The 13,717-nt window shown below is 45.2% G+C and overlaps 1 protein-coding gene across 2 annotated transcripts in view; it reads right to left on the bottom strand.

Annotated features, from left to right (window-relative positions):
- RGL3 (ral guanine nucleotide dissociation stimulator like 3) overlaps window positions 1-9,737 on the bottom strand; it is a 43,770-nt gene extending 34,033 nt beyond the window's left edge. For both annotated transcript variants that reach the window (XM_061629691.1, XM_061629726.1), the window contains exons 1-4: window positions 9,477-9,737; window positions 4,087-4,191; window positions 2,674-2,888; window positions 1,949-2,154 (exon numbers count right to left, since the gene is read on the bottom strand). In XM_061629691.1, the coding sequence (XP_061485675.1) occupies window positions 1,949-2,154; window positions 2,674-2,888; window positions 4,087-4,191; window positions 9,477-9,500 (550 nt within the window). In that variant the 5' untranslated portion in view covers window positions 9,501-9,737. The remainder of the gene's footprint in view (window positions 1-1,948; window positions 2,155-2,673; window positions 2,889-4,086; window positions 4,192-9,476) is intronic.
- Between the last annotated feature and the right edge of the window lie 3,980 nt (window positions 9,738-13,717).

Raw genomic sequence — 13,717 nt, 5'->3', positions numbered from 1 at the left:
AGCACATTTTCTTAATGCCCTGGGGTCCAACACAGCCACCACTTGCCACATGTGGCAAAATAGCTATTGACCTATGGCAAATTGGTGCTTAACTTCTACCACCTTTTAAAAAAAAAATAAAAAAATTTTTTTTACACATGTACCCGTTCAAAAAAGTGTTCACCCTGTACACTTAACACTCAGAGATTTGGCCTTGGGTCCTATATGCTGCAGAATGTATTTGCGCTATGGGTGAAGTCCACACACGGCCCTTGTTTTCGAACATTGCATTGTAGTCTGATTTTATGCCTGATTTCCTGGCACTACTTAATGAAAAGATATGCCATATTTCTCACTAATTCTATCAATGAATGTTTATAGTTAATTTTTTGTTTTGTCATGTGGCAAAAATGTTAACACATTCGCCACAACTTTGGCAATTATAAAAAACTGTTGGACACTGCTGTCCTAATGAAATTGATAATATTTGGACCATTCCAAATATTCCCTGGTTGGGGATGCAAAATTCCATTGGGAGTAGAAGTTGTGACAGAATGTGCAGCCTGATACCTCTACTCTCCCCTTGTTTTCACCAATATTCCTCAGCTCGTGGCCTGAATCATCTTCTTGAAATAGAAAATAGGGAATGGTGGCAGAGCCATAGCCTGTCCTAATAAGCTAGTAGAACAAGAAACATATTAAGCCTTTAAACCTTTCTTGAAGTTTCTTCTTTCTTACTGCCTAAACTCTTGTGCCTTTCTGATATTTCTGGTAAAAAAACAATACCACCTTTTCATTTTGTGATTACTCTGGAAACAGCTGGCCTGTCTCCAACTTTATTTTATGCGACCTAGATATTATGCAGAATGAGGTGATGGAAATCTGGACCTTACCACTTCAGACTGCAGGAGAAAGGAATATTTTTGAATGTTTCCCAACATAAAAATAACCTCCCTATATGCAGTGCACTAGCACATCACAGACACAGGTGTAGAATATTCTCTCCCCAATGCCCTACATAAAGGGAGCTTCTTTATGTGAAGCATTCAAAATTCAGACAACCCCCTCCGCACCCTCCCTACCTTCACAGTCTGAAGTATACAGTCCAAAATTCTACCACCTCATTTTCCATAATGTGCAGAAAGACGCTATTTTCAAATAGGGGCAAGTCTCAGCTGCGCAGGGCTTCTGCTTAATAAGTACAAAGGATAAAGGCCCCTCATTAGTCCACAAATGATTCCTGGGCAGTATAACCTGCTGCCTTTACCCATCTAGAATGACATATGCGATGAGGCAGGGTTGGTCCCTACAACACCTTTGATTTGAGAGGTCATTGTGAAAGTCTGTCATTCTACTTAGTAATCTGAACTGGATTTCTGGAGTAAAAAGAAAAAAGAAAATGGCTGATCCCCTCTGAAAAGCCAGCTTTGTGCCAACACGTTAAAAGCATTTGTGCTACTTTGTCTCTTTTGCATAACTTACTCCAGTCACAGAATCTGGATTTTCAGGTTACACAATATGGTGATTCTGATGCTGAATTGGTCCAAGTGAGGGTTGCTGGATGGAAACATCCCGCCACATAAGAAAGCACCTGCCTGAAGAGGAACAATGCAACGAGAGGCAACCCAGTGCTGACATTGCTTTCAGGATTCTGCACGCACAGACATGGCAGGCTCTCGCATGCCTTTTTCAAAGCAGATCACACAAAGCAGCAATGTGCCCCAATGTACAGCTGCCCCCTCCCCTAAATTTGTACTAATTCAGATGCACTGTCTAACAGGAGTTGAGGTTGAATAGGGTGAGGCCTGAATCAAGGCAAATGTCCTGGATTAATGAGACATAGGGATAACCCCTGCAGATCCATGAGGCTGGGGAGCAGAGATCATAGGTGGGGAGGAGGGCTGGACGTGGGCCAGAAACTCTGCGAGGTCAGTTGCTTTGCACCATCACAGCCCAAGGGAATCCCTACCCTCTGCCTCGGCTGCATCTCCCCTTCTGTGGTCCTCCTCCTCTTTGTGGGCTTGCTTCAGTCCCTCTGCCAGAGAACACGCTGGGGACTTGGGAGCATACTGATGCAGGAAGTTCAGGGTTCTCTGCAGACTGGGGTGCTCGGGAGGCTCCCAGAAATCCCCAGGGCGATGCTGCAGCCAGAACTCCAACAGATGCAGCACTGCCCTGCAGCCAGAAGAGAAACAAAATCAGGCACACAGAGACACACATCCCCTTTAGGCTCTTGCCTGCTCTGTCTTGGTGGCCACCCTCTGGGATTTCATTTGTCCCAAATGAACCACCGGCTGCCTTCCTCCAGTGTACCCTGCCTTAATCATCTCACCAGACCATGCTGCTCTTCCTTCACCAGGCTGCACTGACCATCTGACATCTTTTGTGTCCTTGGTGCCTCCTGCTTCAGCCTCCTCTTTAGGTACTGCGCATATACAGTATACCTCCTTTCACAAGGACATCTACTACTTAGCAATTGAATCAATCAGTCAAACAAACAAACACCAAGTGAACAGCAAGGAGGGAATCATGTTGGCATCCAATGATGTTAGAAGTGCCTTTCCACCCTGCTTTGCTGCACTGCTGAGTCACCGTCTCAAGAGTCAGTCCTTCCCTGGGCGCCTCATCTGGGAGCTCACATTCTCTGGCATCCTTCCACCACTCACAGAACCCACCCCTTGCCCAGTGCCTCACTTGTCTGGTCCCAGGGGCAGCAGCAGCTCCAGCATCTGTACAGGGGTGGCAAAGGCCCGGTAAGTGGCCAGGAAGCTGGGCACATAGTCAGGGTCACCCTCCATGCTGGCAGACACCAGCCACTTCACCAGCCGGGGAAGGGTAGCCGCCCGCAGCATACGCCTCTTGCACGTGCGGTACTGCACAAAGGGACACTCTGGTGTGCTGGGATCATCCTGTTGGGAAAGGGAGAGGCATGGCACAATGCGATGGGGTACTACTCATATACATGATGACACGTGGGGAAACTCTCCAACGGTATCTATTAGGTAGGTATTTATCTTTGTTTTTTACACTAGGTTTACATGCAACTTCACTTCAGTGGGATTTGTGCAGGGTTTTTAAAATCTTAAAATTATTATATTCATAGATCTATTTTGCCTTTGGTAAAAGAGGCTGTAATCATGGAATCATAGAGTTGGAAGGGGCCTATAAGACCATCAAGTCCAACCCCTTGCTCAGTGCAGGAATCCAACTTAAAGCAAACCTGACAGGTGCCTGTCCAGCTGCCTCTTGAATACCTCCACTGTTGGAGAGCCCACCACCTCCCTAAGTAATTGACTCCATTGTTGTAGCGCTCTAACAGGACGTTTTTTTCCTGATGTTCAGTTGAAATCTGGCTTTAGCACATCATTCCATGTCCTGCACTCTATGACAATTGAGAAGAGATCCTGGCCCTCCTCTGTGTGACAACCTTTCAAGTACTTGAAGAGTGCTATCATATCTCCCCTCAGTCTTCCTTTCTGAAGGCTAAATATGCCCAGTTCTGCTTGTAGGGCTTTGTTTCTAATCCCCTGATCATCCTTGCTGCCCTCCTCTGAACCTGTTCCAGTTTGTCTGCATCCTTCTTAAAGTGTGGTGTCCAGAACTGGAGGCAGTACTCAAGATGAGGCCTAATCTGTTCCAAATAGAGGGGAACTAATACTTCACACAATTTGGAAACTATACTTCCATTAACGCAACCTAAAATAGCATTTGCCTTTTTTGCAGCCACATCGCACTATTGGCTCATATTCAGCTTGCGATCAACAACAATTCCAAGATCCTTCTCACATGTAACATTGCTGAGCCAAGTATTCCCCATCTGTGCATTTGGTTTCTTTTTCCTAGGTGTAGAACTTTGCACTTATCCCTGTTAAATCTCATTCAGTTGTTTTCAGCCTAATGCTCCAGCCTCCTCTTTTCAAGTGATTACCCCAAATCTTGAGGTCCCCAAACTTTCAAGGGAAAGAAAGGAGAGCGCCTTTTCATGCCTCTACACATGACCCAGTGGTGTATTTCCATGGACGACACCCCTTTGCTGGTCAAAAATAAAAACCTGTTCAGCATAGAGGGAGGGGTCCAGCATTCCCCATATGAGAAGTTGCAACCTACCAGGTGACAGGATCTGTTGGCAATGGGCTCTGCCTTCACTCGATGAAGGATGACACTGTAGATGGCGCCATCTTCCACCTCTTCACCCCACTGCTGTAGGGGAGTCTGGGGGGAAGCAGAGAAGAAACCAGGGAAGAACTAAGACAAACTTGTGGCTTACTAGAATGATGTGCATATGGCAGCATAGGGCAAGTTCTAAGTCAGCTGAGCTGGAAGGACACTCTGGAAGCCAAGAATATGTTATTCAGGGCCGGCCCTACCATTAGGGAGAGTGAGGCAGCCACCCATCAGGTGGCAGATGTTGGGGAGCAGAGAACAGCCGTGAGCTGTTGGAGCTGTGTGTGCCATGTGGTCATTCTGTGGTGAAGACAACCAGTCTTAAAGTAATATTCAACTCCTGGACCCTTTACTGTTTTGGGAGCAGGGTTCCAGCATGATACCTATGTACAAGACAATCAGTGAAAGGAGGTGAGTCAGCCAATGAGAAGACTCATCTCAGTAGCTAACACACAGCCTCCCCTTTCATGCTGATTGGATCCTAGGGACGATGTTGTAGTTGAGTGTGAACTTGAAGACACAGAGAGAAAGGGAGATGAGGAAAAATGGGAAAGGGTGTGTGGCTCTGAGGGGGCGTGGTGTAATTATCATGAAGAGATGCTGCACTTCTGAATCTGCCACTACACTTCTGAGGGTAACAGATGATCTTTTATACCCTGCACAGTCCTGGCAGCCCACAACACTAAAAGGGGGTCAGCCAATACCTGTCACGCTGTCTACGTGATTGATGCCCCAAAGTTTCTGGGGGCAAGAAAAGACACTTATTTATGGATGAGGGGCATCTCTATACTGATGTGTGTGGAATCCCTAAACCAGCAAATATTATTGCTGTGGCCAGCATTGTTTATTGCAAAGATTTAAGCATCATCCTATAGTCTTGGTGGCTCAGAGAGTGCACCCTTTGTGTTTCTGCAATGTTTGCACCCTTCCATAGGCTGCTGATGCCAAGGCTGATGCTTGCAGGCTCAAGGCATTCCAAGGCACCATTGTTTATTTACCTAGATTCATAGTTCAGTGTGCTACAAAGGCCAAACATCAGTAAAACAGAAAAAGGTTTCATCTCATTCACTTCAGTTACCCACTCTTTCCCTGACCTTCAAAAGGCCACCCTAAGCCACCAACCAACCACGCAGTGTAGCTGCAGAAAGCTGCCATTTTCACATCTGTTACATCTGCAAGTGCTGGGCAGGAGATTAAAATGTAATTAAAATGAGCTGTTATTATTAAAACAAACAGTCTGAATCCTAGCAAGACAGAGGCGCTGTGGGTTGGTGGTTCCCAAGTTCAGATAACTGGTCAGTTACCTGCTTTGGATGGGGTTGTACTTCGTCTGAAAGAGCAGGTCCGTAGTATGGGGGTGCTCCTGGATCCATCTTTGTCGCTAGAGGCCCAGGTGATCTCAGCGGCTAGGAGTGCCTTTTACCAGCTTTGGCTGGTAAGACAGCTGTGGCTGTTTCTGGACCACTGTTGTCCACGCACTGGTAACCTCTAGGCTGGATAACTATAATGCGATCTATGTGAGGTTGCCCTTGAGATTGGTCTGGAAGCTGCAGCCGGTGCAAAATGTGGCGGCAAGACTTCTCACTGGGGCAGGGTATCGCCAACATGTCACCCTGCTGCTGAATGAATTGCACTGGCTACCTATTAGCTGCCAGGCTAAGTTCAAGGTGCTGGTTTTGGTTTACAAAGTCCTATACAGTTTTGGACCAGGATAACTGAAATACCATCTTACTCCTTATATACCCAGTCAATCACTGTGCTCTGCAGGTGAGGACCTCCTGTAGATACCATCTTATCAGGAGGTCCATTCCACACAACATATGAAGCGGACCTTTAGTGTAGTGGTACCTACTCTTTGGAATTCCCTCCCCTTGAATATTAGACAGGCGCCATCTCTGTTATCTTTTCAGCACCCATTGAAGACTTTCCTCTTTCAACAAGTCTTTTAAGTAGAGACCTTAACCCAGTCTGCGTCTGTGTTGGAATACCTTTTTAATACCTTTCATTTCCTCTCTACACACCTGTGCATATACAGCTACCAAGGATAACACATGGATCTGATGAAGTGGATTCTAGTATACAAAGCCTTATGCCATACTAAATTTGTCAGTCTTTTAAAATATGCTTCATGTTTTTGCTGCAACGGGTTAATGGACAATCCTGTTAGAATTTCATCCTAACTCTGTCTTGCCCTGTGCTAGCAGCAGAGCTGAAGTTCCAGAAGCACCTGTGAGCCATATTGACATCCACTCGTCTCAGCCACTTCAATTTTACTGCTCAATGACCAAGTCTCTGCTTTTATTTATTTTTATTCATTTAACAAAATATACACACTACTTACTCAACAGGAAACCTCTATACTGTATTTTTAAAAAGCCCCTTATTCAATCGCAGATACCACTAGTTAAGGCATCCCAGAGAACAGGCCTGCAAACATCCCCCACCCATTTCCCGAAAGCTCGAGAAAGCTGGCTTGAAGGCCTGTTTCTCAACAAGGCTGACAGTACATGAGAGTGAGTGGTCTGATTTGGTACATGGCTTTGAAGCTTCTCCCCTCCCCCACCCATGTAAGGGCACAGATAACCAACTCACAGCATCCCTAAATATGGACCCTATACTCTGGACAACTGAGTGGCAGGAACATAACCAAGGCCTCATATGTGGGGTGGAGACAGAAATCTGTCTTCACAGATCTTCATTCCTGTTGCTGAAAAATACAGAGGAGTCATGAACATGGAGGTGTGAACGTTTAGATCAGGTATGGGGCACATCAGGTCCAAGGGACAAACATGACTGTCCAAGCCTTTCTATACAGCCCTCAGGACTCTTCCCAAGCTACACCTCTCACTAACCCTGCTTCACAGCCTCCTGAGTGTTTTAGCTTGGCTAGAATATGACCTTGAATTCTGATAATGCCTCTTGGTTGCCTGGATGGAAAAGGATGCGAGCGTGAAGAAACTAGCCTACTGTACAAAGGTAAAATTTACACTTGTTGGCATGCCTACATTTGCCTCTGACCCTTCCCACCACTGGCATGTGGCCCCCAGAAGGTTGGCCAGAAGGGAATGTGGCCCTCGGGCTGAAAAGAATTCCTCATCGCTCGTTTAGGTAATGTTTTGGTTGTGGATGCTGGAGGAATTTGATATTTGTAGATGCCAATACACACTAACATGACCCACACTTCCCAAACTCATGTGGAGCTTAGTTACCCATGGGCCATTGCACCCCACAAATGTTCCAGCCCAGATCTCAATTTAAAAGCATATACAAATACATTTTAACATGTCCAGAGGGGTAGTTGTGTTAGTTGGCTGCTGCAAAAAGAACAGCACCTCACAGACTAATTAATCAATCAATCAATTATATTACTTTATAATGTTTATAAATTTAAAATGTTTGATAAATAACAAACAATGAATGAAATTGAAAAGAATGTGAACGCAGTGCTCTTACATCCCATTTCAATTAGGTTTCCATGGAAGAACTGTCCACTAGATTGTGCTCAATGGACATATTTCTAGGTCACTGACCTGAATTCGGAGGAAGCTTCACCTGCTTAATTGTTGCATATGGTGCTACTGCTTAGAAGCACATGAAAAAGAATGCAATTGTGTCATGCTACTAAGTGTGGTCAGTAGACAGGAGAATAATACTCTTTGGTTTGGGTGTACCAAGCACCAGACAGTTGCTTCCTCCCTCTCCTCGAGTGATATCTGGACACAGAGTGGAATCAAGGAGTTCCACCCCCTGCAACCAAGTTGAATCTGGATGAAATAGCCCTGCGGACAAGAACTTTCCCTGCTTGGTCTCTGCACACACACCCCAATTCATTTGCTTTGCTTCATTCCTACGACCTTGCTTGACATTTCCTGCTCAGCAGAGCCACCAGACCGGTCCTGCAAGAGGTGGAAACGAAACACCACCACACTGCTCTGTGCCAGGCACCAGGCTCAGGCCACAGGCAAGGAAAACTCCCTCCACCAGTTCTCATTAGATGATTCTGGCATGTTTGTGTGGGCACAAATAACATCATACAGTTCTGTCCTAAATGTAAAAAGGTGCATCTTACCTTAAAAAAAAAAACTTCTCTATTTTTCCCTGTAAATATTGTGGCTCAATATTAGTTGAATATGTACTCAGAAGCTTCAATAATTAAGCAGGCTATAAAAGAGCTTAAATAAATCATTGACACTTGCAATGGGAACATAATAAATATACTAAAATAAATAACTGTACCAGCTGTAAATTATTGTGCACAAAATACATGATTGTCAACTACCTTTGGTGTTTTCATGAAGCTGCATGATGAACAGTGTGTGTGAGCGCACGAGTGTCACACGTGTGTGGTGAACATCTTGTTCTCAAATATTATAAAAATTAGAAATCAACATCGGAAATATTATTTTTCTGTTTGTATATATCTTTCCTATTTTACATTATTTGTATTTTAATATATACCTGTCTGGCCTCTCTCCAATACAGACAAGTGTTATGAACAGGGGAAGTGAGGAGGGCTGGATAAAGAGTTTGTATTTCACTCTTTCCACTGGGGGGGGGGTGAATTAAAAGAATTTCAGAGCAAGGGATTGGAAGCTTGGCCTCTAAGATTTGGTTGTGGTGTTTTTTTTGCTTTTAAATTCTCCCCAGTACTTTCCACTGTCCCATTTTTCATCAAGAGACACTATGTCCCCACCCAACCACCACCCCTACACAAAACCCAGCAGAGGAACATGCCTCCCTCCCATCCTAAAGAAGACCTGTCCCATCCAGTCCCTTGTATTTTGCCTTGGAGTGGGATAGCCAGAGGGTGCCAGGTCAGCATTTGCTCAGTGGGTTACAAACCTGTATGTTTGTGCTTGTTCAGATATTGACTTCACTAGGACTTACCCCAGTGAACAGAGTATTCAACTGCAGCCTTAGAGTCCCATTTAGTCCCACCTCTAGCACATGAAGACACAGACACTCTTTTACTCTGGATCATTTCTCAAAAAACAACCAGCCCTGCCTAGCCTGGTCCTTGCGATGGTGGACAGGCCGTTTCTATGGTAGGAGGCTTTTACCACCCTGATGGGTGGAAAGTGTTAGAAAGGAAAGTGGCCGTGACGATGAGCAGATGCCAACGAGCGGAGTTTTTGTTATGTGCCTTCAAGTCCATGAGTTCTGAAAGAGGAGAAAATTCGGCAGGGCTTTTCTTTTGGAGGGGGAAAAGGGGCACATCTTGAAATTCCCTCTTCCAGGCAGCTCTAAAGGATCCAGCTCAGCAGTACCGCTGTCACCTTCCCTCGCATGCCGCCCCCCCGAACTATCCTCCGCCTTCCCGCCGCCCCTAATACCATTGCAATCTCCGGTTTGCCCATCCTCGGATCTCCTCCGTAGCAGCGGCACCTTCTCTCCCTCGGCTGCGGCTTGCTCGGCGTGCAGCACTGTGGGCATCCGCCAGCTGGTCCGGCCCTGCTGGAAGGAGGGTCTGAGCTACCGTTGGGCTGAGCTCGGCACTGATCTCAGCAGGCGGGAAAAGGGGGCGGGGAGAGTGGCTGGAGGAGGACAAGGAGCAGCCGCACAAATCTCCCCCACCACAGCCGGGGGTGGGCGCGGAGCTTGGAAAAGTTACTTTTTTGAACGACAACTCCCATCAGCCCAATCCAGAGGCCATGCTGGCTGAGGCTGATGGGAGTTGTAGTTTAAAAAAAAGTAACTTCCAAACTCTGGGTGGGCGGCCTTGTGCGGTGGGCGGCGCAAGCTGGTCTCCTTCGCCTGGTCCCTGAAGACATGATGGGGAGAGGAGCCCTGGAGATGCCCCACAGTGTCCTTGGGAATGGGGAGAAGTCCAAGAGTGCTACGCCAGAGACAGGCTTGCTAATGAATCTTATTTTTTTCAAAAAATCAATCAGACCACTGGTGCCCAAAGGACCTCTCCCCCGCCACTTGCCCAAACCACCTCCTAGTTTGTGGGTGTGACATTTCGTTCAGGTTTTAGTCAAAGGCTGGCCTCGCTCCCCTTTTTGAATGTGGCCGGAGAGGGCCGCCCAGCACCGGCATCCCAGTCAGAGGAGAGAGACTCCTCAAAAGCAAACCGGAGGACCGGGACAGCCCGCCTCCTCCAAACCCTGCTCGAGGCCATAGATGGGACTAGCCTCTTGCCTTAACGCTGCCGCGAGGGAGAACGACCATATGCCCGGCCCCGGACGAAAGTGATCCGGCTGCTCTTCCAGTCCGGGAGGGGGCGGTCTCCGACTCCGTCCACGCTCCCAACAAACCTCTTTCGGAAGGCGGTGGCAGATCAGCCGTGAAAGCAATCTTGTGGATTGCCTACCTAGGACCGCTCGACGCTGCCAAAGCAGGGGATGTGTACGTGACAATAATACGGAGCAATCATCGTGTATGCCCGGGGCGAGACGGGAGATAGCCAAGGTGGTGCGCTCCAGATGGGGTTGGAATCCAGCTCCCCTTTGGCGTAGCCAATGGTCAGAAGTGATGGGAGTTATAGTCCAAAAATAACGTCTGCAAGGCGCCTCGTTGCTTTTGAATGTTGGGTGCCATTTACAGACGTGATTGCAGAAATTGTTACAACATCCCAGAAAGGTAGGCTGAGGAGTGTCATCCAGCGGCGGGGAGGGGGACTGAGAGAGCAGTAGCTCCCCTAAGCCCCTTTAGGGCGTTGGTGGCAGAGGGAAGATTTGAACTGGGGGCTTCCTTGCTCACAGCTTCTGTTCGCCAGTAATGTTATGTGACTAGGGATGGGGAAGAATATCCAGTAAATTGGACCTGGCACCAGATTCCGGCTGAGTTTGCTAGTCTTTTGGACAGACACCTATTTCTTGCTGCAGACCATGGCTTCAAATCAGCAAGAATTTATTCTTTGAAACTGCCCCCCCCCATTTGAGATCACAGTGTTACACCTGGTTTTTGGGCGGTGGAGAAAACATTGTGTAATTTTTAGGTAGCTTGAGTGAATTTATATAATGAAAAAATACTGGCTGTATAATTATGTCTTCAATGTTAATTGTCAAATCATTCAGCATCCTCTCTAGACATGCAAGTTCCCCTATGTGAGGGAAGCTGTAGCGAGACCTTTCACAGGAGTTCCGCTGTTTCAGGACTTCAAAACCCCATGCATTTACACAACACCCGTAATGCTCTGCAAATGGCATGTTTCCATTAAGAAGCCAGCATTTTATGCCCTTATTTATTACTTATTTATTAAATTTACATCCCACCCTTCCTTGCAGTAGGAGCCCAGAGCGGCAAACAAAATAACTGAAAACACTCTAAACCATCATAAAAACACTTTAAAATATATTAAAACAAAAACATCCTTAAAACTTATTAAAACAAAATATATTTTAAAACACTTTTTAAAAGCTTCAAAAACATCTTAGTATGGTATCTGCAGGAGGCCCTAACGTGGTGAGCGGGTTTGAAAGTGTCGAAGAAGCTGAGAGCAATGCCATCAGGAGTCTAGATCAAGAGGCCAGATTAGCAGGGGCACCCAAGGCAGAATGGTCAAAGCTGAGACACCAGACTAAGATGCATCCAGACTCAGAGGAAGGCAATGGTAAGCCACCTGTGAATACCTCTTACCATGAAAACCCTATGAGCAGAGTACCCAAAATGCAACGACATAATGCTGGAAGATGAGACCCCCAGGTCAGATGGAACTCAGCAAGCTACTGGGAAGAACAATGGAGAAGCACAAGTAGCCCTGTGACCAGGTCAAAGCCGAATGGAAGCCAGGAGGCTGATGCGCACAGATGCGAAAGGAGAGTCCGGAGTTGTATGACGTACACAATAGGAACATGGAATGTGAGAAGCATGAATCAGGGAAAGTTAGAAATTATTAAGCAAGAAGTGGAACGCATCAACATTACAATACTTTGCATGAGTGAATTAAAATGGACGGAAATGGGACATTTTCAATCAGGCAACTACAAACATTTTATGCAGGAAATGAGAAATTAAGAAGAAAAGGGGTTTTAATAGTGAGAAATGATGTAGCAAAAGCAATTAGGAGCTATAATGCAAATTCTGAGCGAGTGATATCAATCAGATTAAACGGGAAACCTATTAACATAACCATCATCCAAGTCTATGCTGCAACAGCAAATGTAGGAGAAGAGGAATTGGAGAGATTTTATGCAGAAGTACAGGAAGAAATTGATCACACACCAAAACAAGATGTTCTGATAATCATGGGGGACTGGAATGCAAAAGTAGGGAACAGAGAAGAACAAGGAATTGTGGGGAAATGGGGCTTAGGAGATAGGAATGAAGCAGGAGAGAGACTTACTGAATTCTGTGAAGCCAATAATTTGTTTCTTGCAAACACAGTTTTTGAGCAACCGAACAGATGACTGTACACGTGGACATCACCAAATGGTCAATATAGGAATCAAATTGATTATATAATTGGTAGCAGAAGATGGAGAAGTTCCATACTATGTGAAAAGAAGACCAGGAGCAGACTGTGGTACAGATCACAAACTGGTAATATCGAAAATCAGAATAAAGCTAAAGAACAACAAACAATCATAATGCCAAGTTACAATTTAAATAACATCCCAGAAGAATATAAAGATCAAATAAGAAACAGATTTGAGGCTTTAAACGTAGTTGATAGAGAACCAGAAGAACTACTGATTGAAGTTGGAGATATTATCAGGGAATGATGCAAAAAGAAAATACCTCTAGTTTAAAAAAAGAGAAATCTCAGTGGAAACTCTTAAAACGATTAAAGAGAAAAGAGAAAGAAAAAGGCGATAGAACCTTGGTTAGAACCCTAAATGCAAGAATACATCGACTAGTACGTAGGGACAAAGAGAATTATAACAATAATTATTGTATAGAAATAGAAGAGGACAACAAAAAGGGTAGAACAAGAGCCCTATTCCAAAAGATTAGAGAAATGAAAGGGAAATTTAAACCAAGAGTAGGGATGTTGAATAATCAACAGGGGAACACACTGACTGACCAAGATGAAATAAAAGGAAGATGGAAGCAATACACTGAAGAACTCTATAAAAAGAGATGCAAGGTTCATTCATTCATGGAAGAACCGTATGATGAAGAACCAGTAATTTAATGTGAGGTGAAAGCTGCTCTTAAAATACTTGGAAAAAACAAATCACCAGGAATAGATGGCATACCAATAGGGTTGCTACAAGCTACTGAGACTGAATCCGTCCACATTTTCACAAAAATTTGTCAAGAAATATGGAAAACAAAACATGGCGCACAGACAAAGCATTGAATATACATCCCAATTCCAAAGAAAGGGGATCCCAGGAATGCAGTAATTATCGAGCTACTGCCTTAATATTCCATGCAAGTAAAATAATGCTCAAGATTCTACAACAAAGGCTGTTACCATATATGGAGCGAGAAGTACCAGATGTCCAAGGTGGATTTAGAAAGGGACGAGGTACCAGAGATCATGTTGCAAACATACTTTGGATAAGGGAATGAACAAGGGAATTTCAGAAGGAAATCACCCTGTGCTTTATAGATTACAGCAAAGCCTTTGATTTTGTAGTTCATGAAAAACTATGGAATGCTTTAAAAGAAATGGGGGTGCCAC

This window comes from Rhineura floridana, chromosome 1, assembly GCF_030035675.1.
Source record: "Rhineura floridana isolate rRhiFlo1 chromosome 1, rRhiFlo1.hap2, whole genome shotgun sequence".
Lineage (NCBI taxonomy): Eukaryota > Metazoa > Chordata > Lepidosauria > Squamata > Rhineuridae > Rhineura > Rhineura floridana.
Note: the sequence above shows the minus strand (reverse complement) of the source record. Positions and strands in the feature narration are given on the sequence as shown.